General features: G+C 54.6%; 1 protein-coding gene across 1 annotated transcript in view; it reads right to left on the minus strand.

Moving 5' to 3' along the window:
* The window catches only part of LRIG1 (leucine rich repeats and immunoglobulin like domains 1), a 114,143-nt gene that overhangs the window by 23,691 nt on the left and 73,398 nt on the right, over positions 1-17,054 (minus strand). Inside the window, exons 4-9 of the mRNA XM_019469769.2 lie at positions 11,930-12,067; positions 9,436-9,579; positions 7,510-7,653; positions 5,132-5,275; positions 3,105-3,248; positions 1,085-1,165 (exon numbers count right to left, since the gene is read on the minus strand). Coding sequence (XP_019325314.2) covers positions 1,085-1,165; positions 3,105-3,248; positions 5,132-5,275; positions 7,510-7,653; positions 9,436-9,579; positions 11,930-12,067 — 795 coding nt within the window. The remainder of the gene's footprint in view (positions 1-1,084; positions 1,166-3,104; positions 3,249-5,131; positions 5,276-7,509; positions 7,654-9,435; positions 9,580-11,929; positions 12,068-17,054) is intronic.

A 17,054-nucleotide genomic window follows, 5' to 3' on the forward strand; every position in this document is an offset into this window, starting at 1 on the left:
GCGGGGAGGAGAGAGCGTTTTTTTTAGGGAAGAGAAAGGAAGACAGAGACATGCTGGAGAAGAGCGAGAATCCCGAGACAGCCAAGAGAGCTAATCTTACTCAGAACTCGAGTATAAATGGTGTGAAAAACCACACTTTTAAAACCACCTCTACAGAAAGACATCCACCCCACCCCCGACAGGCTGTCCCAGGACCTTCCACCCCCGCGGCTGCTTTCAGAGTATCTGCTTGACACTTGTACTGTGCTCAGCTCGCAGTCACTCGAGCAGGCCTGGGGAGGTTGAGTGGTGACTGCCTCTTTCTGTCTGCCCCCGGACACTCCCTCGGACTCCCCTGCCCCCGTCCCAGAGGCTCCTGCAGTGGCCCACTCAGGGAGAACAGGTGTGGGCTCCAGAGCCAGACCGGCCGGTCCCGACCCTCCACAGTGTGTGGTCTTGGGCAAAAGGCCCTGCACCCGCGTTTCCTCAACTACAAAAAAGGTTGCATAACAGAGCCTAACTCACGAGGTTGTTGGTTGTCAGATACAACACATGTACACACATGCCTTGCACAGTAACTGACAACTCCAGGAGCCCTAAAAAAAAATAAAAACATCAGAAACCGGGAAATAAAAACGAGTCATTACATTACCCTGTCGTAAATGACTGTTTTCTGTGTGACGTTATGACTGTACAACTGAAGTACTGACCAAAGACTCAAAGCCGTCAATGGCACTTGGCTTTAGACATCTCACACAATTTCTAGGAATCGAGTAACAGGGCGAGACTCCTTTTGTGCAAAGCAGGACAAAAAACTCAGCCGTTTCCCGGTCAGTCACAAATTCAGCGGGACAGAAAATCCAACAGGCCTCTGAACACCGGATCTTCGGCCCCAAAGGAACCAACGCCCAGGGCAGTGATGAGACCACTGGCCACAGAGAAGCTGGGATGTCTTGGCTCTATATTCAGACTTTGCTTCCCAAACAAAAGGAAGATAAATGGGAGCCAGCCCTTCTCCAGCTGGGCCCACAAAAGAGGCGGCACGGGGGAGCCTGAGAAGCACTGTGCACCCCCTCCACAGAAGAGCCAATGCCGAGATACTCACAGCTTGCTGAGACTTTCAAGCCCGGTAAAGGCCCCACTCGTGTCCTCTATTGTGCCCGAAATCTCGTTATGGTCCAGATCCCTAGGGAGGAGACAGAGAGAAGGCTCACCATCCAGCCTGAGTTCCTCGACCCTCTTTAACAATAGATACCCGCTCTGTCACCCGATGCCCAGCTGTAATGTACGGCCAACACGAGTGTGGCCACTGGGCCACAGGAACCCCGTTCTGCACGCCTTGCGGTGTAGCCTGGCCTTCTTGGCCTTCCCGCAAAGCCAAGGCACGCCTCAAACTCACAGCCACCCCAGCTCCGTGGGCTGCTCCCCAGTTGGGTAGGGCTGGGCCTGGGTAAGGACAGGGTGCGGACAGCACATGGGAAACCCCCCAAGAGCAGGCATCTGACCACGGGCACTGGGAATGAGCCCGAGAGGTCTTTTGAGGCTCCTGTCTGCTCTCACACCAGCCAGAATCCCTTTCCTAGGCTTGACTGAGAAACTGCCGAAGGCACATGGAGGAAAGAGCGAAGAAGAGGCCCCCACACAGGGTCCTCCCTGGGGCCACTCCATGCTGGCAAGTGGGTTCGGAGGCCCGAGTCACCCCTCCTCACAGGGCCTGCACAGGCGTGGACTTGGAGCCAGGGACGACATCTGGGCGCTGAGTCAGACTTGTGACCCACTTGCCAGGGTTGGCGGATGAGGCCAACTTTTCAGCCCAGTCTCCTCCAACAATGCAGATCACAAGGCAGATGACTCAGCTCCCTCCCCCCCCCCCCCCCCCCCCCCCCCCCCCGGCTTCCAGGGCAGAGGACAGCGCCAGGCGATGCTCCCACCTGGCGACCAAGCCCCCCTCTCTGCCCCCACCAGCAGCCCCTCCAACATCCCCCCCACGGTTTCTTGGCTCCTACCCCTTCCTCCGCCAAACCCTGGCTGAGGCAGGCCAGGAAGAGAAAGGGACACTGCTCTTGGCCCCGTGGGAGCCTTCACAAGGAATGAGCACTGCCAGGAGGGAGGGAGGCCCCCGGCTGAGAGGCACAGTGCTCCTTCTGACCTTGATCTTACAGCAGAAGGCTCGGAGCCCTGAGATTCTGCTGCTGGAAGGGACCTCTCCTTTCAGCGGGTCTCTCCTTATTATCTTCACACTGAAAGCCGGGACCCAGGGCTGCCGCTCTGTGTGCCTGTCTCCCAGCTCCTCACCCTGGCTGCCAAAGCTTTTCTCTTCTTTCTGGCTCAATCTGAATGTCCCCCGGCCTTGTTATTCAGGCCGTGCAAGCGCGAAGGCTGGCTGACCTCGGCTTCAATAGCCTGGCATCCGGGCTGTTTTACACTCCCCAACAACGGCCCAGCACTGAAGCCCGCTCTGCCCTCCCCGCCAGGTGCAAGTGCACAGGGCCTCCTGTCACACTGGAACAGGCCCTCCGGGCAGCGGGGCACGCTGGGAAGGCAGCTTCAGATCTACTACGACTGTCTGTGGAAAGCCATACACCCCTCTCTGGGGGCCTGGAATTTCTCCAGAGCCAACAAAAGACAAATCTTAACTCCCAGGAAAACATCCTGAAGCAACTTCTGGCAACCCCACCTAATAAGGAATTTGAAAGAAAATGACATGAGTGCCTCTATTTTTTCAATGGCCCTACTGAAGTTCAAGGGAAGACAGAGGAGGCCTTAGATACCTCTCTTGAAATTGGGCCTCCTGGACACGGGTTGTGAAAGCACATGGGGAAGATTCGAGACTAGACAGACGGACCACACGGCTGCTCCCAACAAGGGGATCCCGGCATCCCAGCAAGGGCACGGCAGAATTACCGCTTGGTAACGGCAGGGTTTTGAGTCGTCGCCTCTATCGGCACCACCCTCGGGGGGACCGAGAGACGTTTCTCTGCCCCACTAGTTCTTTGCTGGACCCTCTGCACAAATCTGACTGCACAGCAACGAGAAGGGAACTCGGCAAGGTGGCATGTTTGCTCTATCCCGCCTTCCCAGCAGGGAACCCCTTCGTTCTGTCGACCCCACGATGAACGACGTACAAGACACGCAGGTTTTTGAGTCCCTTGAAGGCGCCTTCTGCGATGTGGCTGATGGAGTTGTGGCTGAGGCGCAGGATGCTCAAGCTACTCAGGTCTGCCAGGCTCTCCTCGTCCAGCCGGGTGAGATTATTGAAGGACAAAACCCTGGGGAAGGGAGGGGGAAGCAAACGTCACCAACGCGGCACAGGCTCATGCGAGGCCCAAGGGCCAGAGTGGTCGTGCAGCCAGAAACCCAGCAGGGCCCCACACCCACACAGTTAGGCTCCTGGAATACTCGTGCCAGCCACGGAGACCGGACAGCAGATCAGGCTGTGAGGACGACGCAAGGTCATACAACACCAGAACCCTAGGGTTCCAATCTCTCATGCTGGGGTCCGTGCGGGGGTTCCTGACTCAGGCCATCAAAGACCACTCACGACAGTGGCCCGAGACCCTGGACGGGGAGCCCTGGAGGTTCTGACGGTGAGCAAGGGAGCCCAGCGAGAGTCCCGACATCGGCCAGCAGAGGGCGCCACCAGCCGCTGCGTGGAACTAGCCTTCCTCCCACAACAGTGCGCCCGACCTGGGCGGCAGTCTCCGGTCCCCTTGCCCCCATCCAGGCCAGCCTATAAGCGTGACATCCTGTAAGCAGGACAGGGAACATATCCCCCCAATCACACACCCCCCCAATCACACATCTGCCCCGAGCATCAGAATCAGACCTTCCTCCCAGCACGCCCTCATGCACCTTGACACCACACGGCCCTGGGTTGTTACTTAGTAGTCCTCCACCGTTGAAAAATGGGAAGTTTGGGTTGGGACAGGAAGAAGCCAAATAAACTCGGAGAAGATTTATGAGTTTTTAAAGGCAGCAGGAAGTAACATTCTTTCCCTCCGAGAAGTCAGTCCTGGTGTCTACCAGTCACAAAGACCTGGCAAGTGATCAAAATTACATCCTCACCTGCAATTAAAGCATTTAGCTTAAAGGAAGGACCAGAAACGCTGGAAAGCAATCCTAAATCTGGCTCCGAGGTTACCAGACGTCGGGAAAACTGACAGGCTTGGTCAAGGCATTTCCATGACCTCTCTGCCCCTTGTGAAGGGGAAAGACCGCTCCACATGGGCCACCTGCCAGAGAGGGGTACTGGAACACTCCCTCACCGGCTGCCTCAAAACCTGGGGTGCACACAGCCTCCTCACTTAGCCACTGGCCTGGCTCAGGCCCGGGCAGCGACCAGCTGAGATCAGTCCTGGGAACTGGTGGGGGTGGGGGAGGTAGGGGGGCAGTGGGAGGGCGGGCGCATGGCCTGAGGCAGGAGACGGTCAGAAGCCATTCATTCAATACCACTTGAGAAGAGCAACCCGCACTGCCCTGAATGTCTGGAAGCTAAATCTCAAGGGTTAACGCTAAGGCACACACTCACAAAATCCAAGGAGGGTACGTTCGAGGAAAGAGACGGGACTATGGGTTTTTGCATGAGATAATCACGGGTTCAGTGAAATACAAACTCCAGGTCAGTGTGCAGTGGGTGTGGGGAGGAGGAAGGGGGAGAAGAGGGAAAGACAGACAAAAGCACCACCTGCAAAACTCAACACTGAGCTTAAAGCACCCCCTTGCTGGCTGGGTGAAGTCAAGACAGACACAAGACACAAGCTTGGCACTTTTAACAGCCGTTCATTTCCGTGGGTGACTCTTTGCCTACAGTCAAGCCTAGAAAAAAAGAAAATCCACCCAGATCCTCTTAAAAAAGAAGCCCACAACCACAGTGGAGTAAACTGAACTGAGAAACCTGGAGCGCGTTAAAGGGAAAGAGCCAACATGGTGAGGATCGACTTTTTCCCTCTAAGACCTCTGTCTTCTGCACATGTTGAGAAACAGGGGGCACCGCACGATCCAGCGGGGGGCCGGCGGTGCCACTGTCGCGGTCAATGACCCAGTGACGCGGCACAAGGCCCGGGCTCCGAGCGCCCGCGCCGGCCGGGCCCCTGGAGGCCGCCGTGCCTCAGGCCCGGGGTCGCCGTGCACAGAGCCGAGGCGGGACACTTACAACTCCTGCAGCCTCTGGCAGAAGCTCCAGCCGTCACGGCTGATGCGGGCGATGGAGTTGCCGCTCAGGTGGAGCTGCTGCAGGGCCGACAGGCCGTAGAGCGAGCCGCTGTTCACCTCCACCAGGCTGTTGGACTCCAGGTGCCTGCAATGACAGGGCACAGGGGTGAGGGCGGCCCCCTCTGCCTCAGACACGGGCGCGGGAGACGACGGGCAAACCCGACGGGGGGCCGCCAGCGTCCCGGAGGACTCGGGGTTCAGAGGGCAAGGGGACCCTGTTAGCCGACTCCAAGGGACCCAGGTGCACACGCGGGCACACCGCGCCCGGCAGCAGCCGAGCCCATTCAAGGAAGAGAAGAAGACAGAATGGTGGGGGGGGAGGGACCTCTTATCCCCATCTGACAGGTAACGTGACGCTGAGGCAGGGAGGAGTGAGGTATGACTTCCAAGATTCAGTCCCCAGCTCAGTGGGCAGCGAGGGGCCAGAATTTGAACCCAGGTCTGGTGCCCAGAGACACCTTCGCTCTGGGCTCAGGCTACTTGGATCGATATCCTAGTTTTGCCACTTTGCTGGCTGAATGAGGCGGGAACATCTATAATACGAAGAGACCCGAGGTGGCAACTTCACAGGGCTGATACGAGAAGCACACAGGAGAACGTGCGTCACAATTTCAGCACAGGGCCCAGCACTTAGGCCCCACCGGGTCGGTCAGGTGAGGACATTCTTACGCTGCTTCTCAACCCTTGCACACCCTAGCCCAGGACGACCGTCCTGGACTGGCCTCTTGCATAAAAGGTACTAATTCCAATGTTGCCCCACGTTCAGTATCACAAGGTCTTGGGCAACCGGGTTCCGCCCTGTCTATCTCACTTTCTGCCACTGCCCAAAAGGTGAGCTCGTTTATAAATAACCTCTTGGGCAACTCATCCCCCCGCACGGGATGAATCTGCTCAAACTAAAAACCAAATGGGACGTGCTAACTCCATTTTCTTCTGAGCCTTCTCTTTGAACGTCGGCATACCCAGTACGTAAACACCTGGGATTCCAGGTTCAAAACGACAGTTGTAAGCACGTCAAGGGCAAGTGTTTCTGAACAGATACAGAGCTGAGGCCAATCAAAGGACCGGGAAGAAGGGGACCAGCAAGACGGCACCTGCTAATGCGAATGCCCCCACCCCACAAAGTGTGTGGGTCTGGGGGTGGGCGGGAAGAGGCGCTCATCAGAGACGCTTCGGATAAACGAGCAGGGTGCAGAGCCGATGAAACCGGATGTGGGGTTTTTGTTCTCTGTCTCAGCTGCAAAGATAACAAAGGATGTGAACACAGTGATGTAACTGGTAAGACTGGAAAGGAGGGGGCAGGGGGTGGGGTCCTGAGCAAATTACATCGCTGACCACAACCCAAGAAATCTCCCGTTGACAAACGTAGACACAGTGGGATACGTCCTGGAACGTGGAAATAACCACGAACAAAACTCCACACAGAAAAACCAACAAGGAGGGGTGCCCCTGGCTGGCTCAGTCGGTGGAGTGTCCCACTCTTAATCTCACAGTTCTAAGTTCAAGCCCCATGTTGTCTGCAGAGATTAGTTAAACATAAAATAATGAAAAAAAGAGAAAAGAAAAACCAACCGGGAAAGGACTGTAAGTGACCGCCCCTTGGGAGCAGAACTGGGGGGAAGAGGACAGGGGAAGGGGACCCCCGGCTGCTTTTTTACCCTCATTTTACTCAGTTATGAGTGTATGTTACTTCCCGTTGAAAATAAACTAATTTAAATGTTTAAAAATGGAAGATCAGAGCCGCCTTTCCTGCCCTTCTCCATATGTCTTCCTGCCGTGGTTTTACGTGACTCGGCGCACAAGCGAGCTCTGGGGCCGCGCGCATCTGTCTGGAGAGTGCGCTCCCTGGATAAAAGCGGAACATCTGCGCCGAGCGACTTGATTAGCTCACGAAACATAAATAAATCTCCCAGGATGAACTATACATTTTAGGCCCACCTGCATCTCAAGACAGACTGTCAAATCCCCAACAGGGAGACAGGGAACTTCCTGCAGCATGGGGGAGAGGGGAGGGTGTGGGGTGGGGGCCCACTCTGCACCCCGCTGCTCACTGAGGATGCGGGGGGGGCGGGGGGGGTGGTGGTGGAGCCCAGCAAAACGGCTCCCTCTCCCACCTTCACCAAGCTGCTTCTCTGACCAAACCCTGGGAGAAGACGACACTCAGCTGGGGCAGAGTCCCCGAAGACAGGGAGCCGTGCCCGGCCAGAGGCCACACGGCGGGGGCCCGGGGCCGGCTGAAGTCCGACATGACCCCTCTGGGCAGGGGGCCGAAGGAACACACACAGGCCCACGGCGCCCGGAACCCGGCGTCGCGCTTACAGCACGTGTATCCTGGACAGGCCCCAGAAGGCCCCGTCCGTGAGCTTGCTGATGTTGTTTCGCTGCAGCTTCAGCACCTCCAAACTCTCGAGCCCCTGGAACGTCAGGCCCTCGATGAGCCGGATCCGGTTCCTGTTGAGGTCCCTGAGGAGATGAAGACCGCGGGTTCAGAGGGCTCGTGGCATGCACCCTGCCGACGCCTCCCACCGTTCCCACGCAGGCCCAGAAGCCCAGCCGGGAGAATCGCGGCGAGGATGGCCCAGCGGGGCCGCGACGTGTCTTACGGACACTCCTGCCCGCCACGCAGGCGCAGGCGCTGACGCTGACTGGGCCACAGCTGGTGGAGGAAGGAGCGCGCGGGGCTCCCCAGTCGCTGGCCCCACCGCGCCCCCACGTGAGCAAATGCTCCACTTCCTCCCCAACTCTCCATGGCTCTGTAGTGAGGAGGTGGGTGGGTGTGACTCAGGATGTGAGCGTCTGAGGTGAGGTGTCTCTCAGCTCAGCAACAGAAATCCGTACCGGACGCCTCACCCCGGGAAAAACCGATCCACTGGGTGCCAAGTGGCAAGGACGCTTCCCACTGAAGGCACGAACGGGGTCCCCACTGATGGAGAGAAGGCAGTGCCCTTGGGCGAGGAGGGGGCTGACGCACCAGTGAAGCCGACACATTCGGCTTCCGACGCCAGCGTGATAAAAACCTCAGTTGCCCAAAAGATTTCAGGAATCTGGGTGGGCTGGATCCATTAGTAACACTGGGGGAAGGGGAGGGGAGAACACAGAGCTAACCAGAAAGCCCTTGGTTTTCCCCAAATACTTCTGCAGTGTCTCATGACTCTGTCCCCCACACAACCTCCCGAGCATCAAGAGACCTTCTCCAGAGCTGAAGAGAGCAGAGTCAGAGCCTGGATCTAATGAGGGGGGGTGGGGTGTGTGTGTGTGTGTGTGTGTGTGTGTGTGTGTGTACACGCGTGCACAACACAGGCAGTGAGAGCTCTGGGGGGTGGGGGGCACACCGTCTTGCTACCAAATCTGGCCCCGAACAATCGGTGCGTTCTGTTTAAACCCAGTCTCCAATATCAGCTTCTTTTCCTGAAACGTTCTCTTCTAATACAAAGAGAATACAGGAAAACGAAAAACCAGGGAACAAACGGTCCACCAGGCTCTGGAAAATAGGTTTTCTTGAATCCAACCCTGTGCCATCTTAGGAGAGCATTCGGCCTCAGATATCAAAGAACTAAACAAATAAATGCTTTCTTCAAAAAAAAAAAAAAATCATAGTAGATGGAGACGGTCCATCTCGGTCTACACTAACTTCCTCTGAGACTGCTCAAAAAGTGTGGGACACCATAACGTCCACAGTACAGATTTTTTAATTTGAGAGAGAGCGCACGTGTGCAAGCGAGGAAGAGGGACAGGAGGGGAGAGAGAGTGAATCCCAAGTAGACCCCACAGTCAGTGTGAAACCCAATGCGGGGCTCGATCCCAAGACCGTGAGATCATGACCTGATCTGAAGTCAGGAGTCAGACACTCAACCGACTGAGCCACCATGGTACAGATTTTATGGGTACTTTAAAAAAAACCAACACAAAAAACCCCAAGATAAATAACCCAAGCCACACAGCCTAAGCATTAGCCAGGATCAGCTCACCAGCAGGACTCCTCATTTCATTTTGCAAAGTGCCAGTGAGGACAAGCATGTATATCCTCAGTGGATCTTTTTCTCAGCAACCTGAGGCAGCCCACAGGCACCAGACCCGGCTTCTAATTTGCTTTTATTAGGTGTCGCCACAAGGCCATTAATGACGGCGTATGTAAAGCCTGACGGGGAGTGAGGAAGGGGTCGCATTTGGAATGAGGTCCGTGGGGAACGCTGGCCTCCACAGAGTTTGGCTAACCTTAATTAAAGTGCAGGTTTCTATACTCACAGTTGCGTCAGCCTGGGTAACTTGAATGCTTTCACAGGAAGCTGGGTGATCCTGTTTTTGCTCAAGCGAAGCATTACCAGCGACCGGGACAGGCCATCAAATGCTCCCGACTCTAGGCTGCCAATGCGATTGCTTGCCAGGTTGCTGGAAGGACAGAGGACAGAAAATGAAATGGTCAGAAGGGGGCTTCCCTCACCCCGTTACAGACACCGGAGTTGCCTGGGTTGGGGAGAAGCCAAAGCAACACCCAGAGGGGTGGGTTTCCAGGGACACATCGGTCACCTAAACTCCCGGATGGGGGAGCCAGGAGACTTGGGTGTCAGCACCCTCCACTTCAGGCCCTGGTGGAAGTGTCATTTCAGCCCCCCAGCGCGCTGTGCTTGTGGCCAGGGCCTTCCGCTGGAGGGCCGGGGGGTCGACGTCAGTCACCTCCACCCCAGCACCCTCGCACCCCAGCCTGGCCGAGCACCGGCCGTCTCCAGAGCTACCTGCAGGAGTCCCTCAACACCCCCCAACCAAGAGTTAGGGTTCAAGGTTGGTGAGAAAAGCCCTAGGAATCAGAATGTCAACTTCCAGGTGAAGGGCAGAATGGATTTACTAATTTAGACAAAGAGTCTTAAATGTTAAAGTGGGTCTCACCACACAACTTGATATGTATAGAGATACATTTATACGTTTATATACACATGCACGCACACACACTTACAAATGTGTCTAAACTGATTCATTTTAATCGTTTCAAACGGTATCCAGAGAAACACTAGTGAAGGAGACCTGCACAGGATCCCTTCAATTCTGTAATGGGACGTCCACTTAGCGGATTATGTATCTAAAGGGCACCTCCCCTCACACCGCACTACAATATACTAGGTTGCATCCGGGCTTTCCATGGTGCATAAATTCTATCAATAAAAAAAAAAAAAAGAGAAAAAAAACAAAAAGGGAAGGAATGATACACTATTCCTATCAGAAGTCACTGCCATTGGGGCACCAGGGTGGCTCAGTCGGTTAAGCATCTGACTTCGGCTCAGGTCACGATCTCGCGGTTTGTGAGTTCGAGCCCCGCATCGGGCTCTGTGCTGACAGCGCAGAGCCTGGAGCCTGCTTCAGATTCTGTGTGTGTCTCTCTCTCTGCCCCTCCCCCGCTCATGCTCTGTCTCTCTCTCTCTCTGTCAAAAATAAATAAAAATTTAAAAAAAAAAATTTTTTTTAAAGTTACTGTTACTACCTCTCCTTCCGCCTTCCCTGGACAAATGCTGCTCTTTGTAGCGCAAGGAAAAAGACCAGAGAGAGTCTGCTCCACCAGAGAAGGGAAGAGAAGCAGGCATTTCTTGCCTCTCCACCCGGCCGTGGCCCAGGCCACGGCACAAGAGGATTCTGTGCAAATGGGGCTGGACTGTGTGTTCTTAACACTCCCCATTACAGAAGAACAGTCTGTGGGATGAAGATACACACCGGCCAGTAGCTACCAAAATAGTCCCTCCTGCTTTCGTGCAGACGGAGGTCAATGTGATTCAGTTGAGCATTTGCTGGTTCCTTCGTCCCAAGCGAGGGAATGCCAGGCGGTGGCTGGACACTTTCGCAAAGCCCTGAGTGGGGGCTGAGCACGGTCACACGGGCTTAACAGAGGCCAGGGCCCCCCCGTTTCCAAATCTGGTGCCTTGATGCAGCCTTAGAAAGAAATCACGCCCCCTCCTGGGGGTCTTGGAAAATCCCTGTGCCAAGCCCTGGCCTCCCTGAGCTTAGGGATCATAACGACCCCTAAACCAGCCTCATGGACGATCTCCAAAACGACTCAGGATCAGTAAAAGAACACCGGAAATGAAAACTCGTGTCATTTGAAGACCTCTCCGGAGCCCGGGTTTTTCGTTTCTTCTCCGAAGCACCATCTCCGAGCAGCAAGCTCAACAGGCTTTCACGGTTTTTCCTCCCTTCTACCATCCACTGGGTGTGAGAAGGGCTAGGATGATGGGAGGACGAGACACAGACCAGCAAAGAGGACAGGGCCGGGGAAGCCGCAGAAGGGAGTCAGGGCCTGCTCGAAGAGACTTCACGCCAGGCTTCAGGGGTCAGTGCCGCAGAGGCCAGCACCCACTGCTTCAGCCTCGGCAGGGAGGTCTCCCCGCAGTGCTGTTTTCTAAATGCCCCCGAACCTTCTCCCCAAGCAGCCCGGGGAAGGACAAAGAACACAGGCCCTCTATCAAGACAGACCTGTGTCTGAGGGCCAGACCCTCCCCTCAGCTGGTGGGTGTGAGAGGCCCCTTGCCAAGCTCTCCCTGGGCCCACCTCCACCCCTGCCGTCAGAGAAACGCCGCTCCTTAGGAAATGCTCTACACCTGTGCCCACAGGAGATAAGGAACCCGGGCGCCCTGCCGAGGGAAGCCAGAGGGGTGCGCCCACGCCCGGAGTCTCAGGCAGGCCGCGGGCGGGGGGGAGAAGGACACGCGCACCCCCGCGTGCACGCGGGTGCTGACGGCGGGGCACGGGCACTTACAGCTCCCTGATGTGCAGCCCCTGCGGAAAGCAGGCGCTCCGGATCTCCGTGATGTTGTTCGAGCTCAGGTCCAGCACTTCCAAGGAAAGGTAAGCCTTCAGCTGACTCCCCTCCACACTGCGAATCTTATTGTGCTGCCTAAAACACACAAACGGACAAGGGGACCTGAGCGTGTCTTTCTGCAAGGGAACCATTATTCCCTCTACCCACCCACCCCCCCCGCCCCGCCTCTTTTCACACGTCTTCCTCCCTGTTTTGCTCATTCAGAAAATTATAAGAGTGGTGTCGCATTTTCTTAGCGTTTATTTATTTTTGAGACAGAGAGGAAGAGCATGAGCAGGAAAGGGGGAGAGAGGGAGATCCAGAATCTAAAGCAGGCTCCGAGTTCTGAGCTGTCAGCACAGAGCCCGATGTGGGTCTTGAACCCACAAACCACGAGATCATGGCCTGAGCCAGAGTCGGATGCTTAACCGACGGAGCCACCCAGGTGGTGCACCTGCCCTCCTTTAAAAAAAAAATTTTTTTTTTTAAATGGTGGTAGCATTCTTAAAATGAGCTCTCCCATTCTTCTTGCTGTGACGTTATCACCTGCTGGCTGGCTGCTACGGTACTGAATTCTCTGTCGATGACAAGTCTGTCCACCCAAACTCAAAGCCTAGGTTCTCCCCAAGGAGAAGCCCGCAGGAGTAATGTGGAAGGCCGCCATGCAAAGAACAGCGAGACCGCAACTCAGAACTGACCAGGGTGCTTTCCCATAAGGAATGTGCCCGGTGGAACCAGCCAGCTCCTGGTGTGGTTCTCACTTAGCATCTTCAGAACCCAGCCCAGCCCCATCACTTAGGAGGCTGCAGGCTCCAGAGCACTGAGTTCAGGCCTCATCTAATTTAACCCATCGCCATGCACCACACGTTTTGCCAGGTGTGAAGACAGGCACGAGGGATTTTTTCTTTTTTTTTAATGACACGATTCTCACAACCTAAGGGCAACAGGAACTGGGCGCTCAGTCTAGCCAGAATTGAATCCTCTGATCTTTCCGACTCGACCCCCTTGACAGTTTTGTTTCTCGGTTTCCTCGTATGCAAGATGGGGCCACCACCCCTTATTTCAGGCATACGGGAGACCCACTAAAGCAGACGTTAACCCAAGTGTTTGGAGTGTTTAACCCCTGCCCAAGGAAGGCAGTCTACCACCGTGACTTACTTGCACGTGTCGTCCTCCTGAAAAACCCACGGTCTAACCAACCGGCCAGTACCGGTTAATCAAGAGAAAGACAAGAAACACGGACAACGGCTGCAGGACACAGGTGGCCCCCACCGTGGATTTGGCTCCGTGGGGCAGATTCAAACCCCAGCAGCCCTCGTCCCAATATTCAGATACTTCAGAATCTGCTGGGGTTGTGCTGGTTCCAGGCCCTCACTCGGGCCAGTTTCTGAGTGAACAGCGTCAGGGGCCCCGGCCAATCAAAGCATTCTTGAACACAACACGAGTAAGCCAGGCGTCGCGTACCCAGTGGCATCTCTTTTAAACACACGCTTGGCCAAATCGGTTCCAGCAGGCATAAACGAGGCTCTCTCTCCCAGAAGCCCTGGGGCTTCTTGTCCGCTCCTTTGTGTTTTCACAACTCTCCCAGGCCCTGAACCCAACACCCATTTACAGGGGCACAACTCCAGACACGGGGAAGTCTCCCCAGAATGAAAGGCCGCTTTTCCCTTCGTGTCCCCTCCCCACCCCCCAGAAGCTATTTCCTTTGAGTTCTTTACAATGTGTCTAATAGAGATGGTCTCTTCAGTTTTCTGACTCCAAAAGAAAAAGAAAAAAAAGAAAAGAAAACCTTTATTATGTTAAGTATGGGAAAGAAAGAACAAGAAATAAAGGCAGCAGAGCTGAGCCTCGTCCAGAAACTGTGAATGCAGGACCAAGGAGCCAGGAAGAGACGATGTGAAAGCAGGCAAGGAGCCCCAGTGCGGCCCCGAAGTGGGGCAGAAAGGGACCGTGCACACAGCAAGGGCCCACGGGACAGCTGCGAGCCCCCCGACATTTCTCTCACTGCTCCTTGTCTCTCAGTCTCTGCCTTTCATCTTACACCTGTCTTTGTCTTTCTTGCCAGTCTGTTTATTTAGCGACTCCAGCATGTTCTGTGGGGCACCAGCCCCACTCTGGAGGAAGGCTACTGTAATGAGGATGGGGCTCTTTCACACGCTGTAGAGAGCTCCCCAGTTGGCCCAAGGGGCAGCCATGCGGACGAGACACAACAGAGCGTGGGAGTGAGGGTGTCGGAGGCAAGGTGGACGAAATGTGCCAGGAGCCGTGCTGAATTCTGCCAGACCAGCATGGGGGGTCCAGCTCTGGGGGCAGGACCGGACACTGGGGACAGACAGAGCACACCAGGCGAGGGCCCCCAGGCCACCCTGGGGAGCAGGGACTCCACATGCCCATGGTCGAGGAGAGACGGGGCAGCAACACAGACACAGACGCAAGAGAAGAGGACGAGAGGGGCTCACGGGAGCTGGAGATGACAGCTGGAGGCTGCATCAGTGATACTAAATATTCTGGTTTGCAAATATTAAAATATCCTGGTTAGGCTGGTGGCTATGCCTTCCATCCTCGTCCACATACGGACCACTCCCAACCCAGTAACCACAGAGATCCTTTAAGGCATCCCAAGAAATGGGGGGGAAAACATTTGAAAATCATATATCTGACAAGGGATTAGTATCGAGAATATAGAAAGAACTCCTACAATTCAACAACCAAAAACCCCAACAACCTGATTAAAAAATGGGCGAAGGACTTGAACAGATATTTCTCCGAAGATGGACGAGTGCATGGCCACTGAGCACAGGAAAAGACGCTCAATAGCACTAATCACTAGGGCAACGCAATGAGAAACCACCTCACACCCATACGATGGCTACAAGCATGTAGGGAAAGAGGAACCACAACAAAGTGCTGAAGAAAATGCCAGGGTGGAACCTCAAAACATTAAAGAACTATTACATGATCTAGCAGTGTTACTTCTGGCTATATATCCCAAAGGACTGAAAGCACATCTCAAAGACACATGCAGGGGCTCCTGGGGGGCTCAGTCGGTGAGGCGACCGACTTCAGCTCAGGTCACGATCTCGTGGTTTGTGGGTTCGAGCCCTGCGTCGGGCTCTGTGCTGACAGCTCAGAGCCTGGAGCCTGCTTCCGATTCTGTCTCTCTCTCTCTCTCTCTCTCTCTCTCTCTCTCTGCCCCTCCCCCATGCTCATGTGTTCTCTCTCTCAAAAGTAAACAGACATTTAAAAAAATTGAAAAAAATGAAAGACTTACACACACAGCCATGTTCAGAGCAACATTACACACAATACCCAGAAGGGGAAGCAGCCCAAATGTGCCTGGAGGGATGAGTGGATGAACACAGGGCCCCATACATGGACCACGGACTACTCTTCAGCCTTGAAAGGGGAATTCTGACCTGAGCTACAACATGGATGAATCCGGAGGGCATTGTCACGTGAAACCAAAAAAAGCCGATCACAGAAAGACAAATGCTGTTTGGTTCCACATCTGTGAGTTTCTTGGCGGAGTCAGATTCACTGAAGCAGAAAGTAGAATAGTTCTTGCCCGGGCGGGAGGAGGCAGGAAAGGGGAGGTGTTCGATGGGTACAGAGGGTTAGTTTTGTAAGAGGGAAAAAGCCCTGGAAATTAGTTGCACACAATGAGCGTACTTCGCATTACTGAGCTTAAAAAAGGATCCCGATGGTAAATATTATCACGATATAAAAACCAAACCGAAAAACAAAGTCAGTTTACAAGAATCCACTGCCTACAACTCAAAAGATGGCTCTTGCATCTCATTTAGGACTAAGTCCTCACAACGGTCTCCAAAGCCCACGTGACTGCCACATAGCGCCCTGTTGTCTCTGCACTGTTCCTCACACACTGCCCCACATGGACCCTCTCCCACGCAGGCACACACCTGTCTCAGGACCTTTGCACTTGCCCTTCTCTCTGCATAGAATGCTCCTCCCCGCCCCCCGAGACCCATAGATGGTATCCCCTTAACCCTTTCCCATCTTATTCAAATGTCCTTGGCCATGTTCTCTAAACCCATAGGCTCCTTCACCCCATCTCTCTCTCACAAACACACACACACTTTCCACTACGCTTCCTACGGTATTTTTCCCAAAAGCTCTAATTATCACCTAATATATCCAGCAAAATGCTTATTTCCAGTTTAACATCTTCCCTCCCACCAGGATGTGGCTCAAAGAAGGCAGAGCTATCAGTCGGTTTTGTCCACCAATGTGTCTCCAACCACTGGAATGGCGTGAGGCACATAACAGGTGCTCAATAAATATGTGGTGGAAAAAAAATGAATACGGGTTAAATTTCTGAATCCCACAGATCTGGGGCTCGCCAGCATTTCAACAGAAGAAAAGCCTGCAAGCAGATGAGTTCAGTTAGGGAACATGAAGGAAAGAAAGGGTGTCAACTGGCCTGTGGCAGCACAGCCCAGACAACACAAGAGACTTGGCCCGCAGCAGCTCCAGGGGTCCTCAGGGCTTAAACACCCCTGTTCCCAGCTGCCAAGGATGCACTGCCTCTCCCTGCTGGACTAGGCTCTCTGCTCCACACTCTTTTTTGTTTTTAATTTTTACTTACTCATTTTGAGAGAGAGAGAGAGAGAGAGAGAGAGAGACAGAGACAGAGAGAGAGACAGAGAGAGAGGGAGACACAGAATCCAAAGCAGGCTCCAGGCTCTGAGCTGTCAGCACAGAGCCCAATGCGGGGCTCAAACTCACAAACCGTGAGATCATGACCTGAGCCGAAACCAAAGGCTGGATGCTCAACTGACTGAGTCACCCAGGCGCCCCTCTCTGCTCCACACTCTAGCCCAGAGCCCTGATCACATCCTTCCTGAACTCCGTGTACTCTGCAAAACTGACCACACAGTTCTGCGCTCCTGTGGACTCTGCCTCCCCTCCTTCTCAAAACAAGAATCCCAGCGGGTGAGAGGTCTCCGTGGACCGTGGCAACTCCACCCACGGCCAGGAGTTCTTCCTGGGCTGGGACTTGGCACAGCACAGAACATGCCGCGAGCACTGCCCTGCCTGAGTTCAAACCCCAGTTACACAACTT

This window comes from Panthera pardus, unplaced genomic scaffold (assembly GCF_024362965.1).
Source record: "Panthera pardus isolate Hobbes unplaced genomic scaffold, ASM2436296v1 HiC_scaffold_8, whole genome shotgun sequence".
Classification (NCBI taxonomy): Eukaryota; Metazoa; Chordata; class Mammalia; order Carnivora; family Felidae; genus Panthera; species Panthera pardus.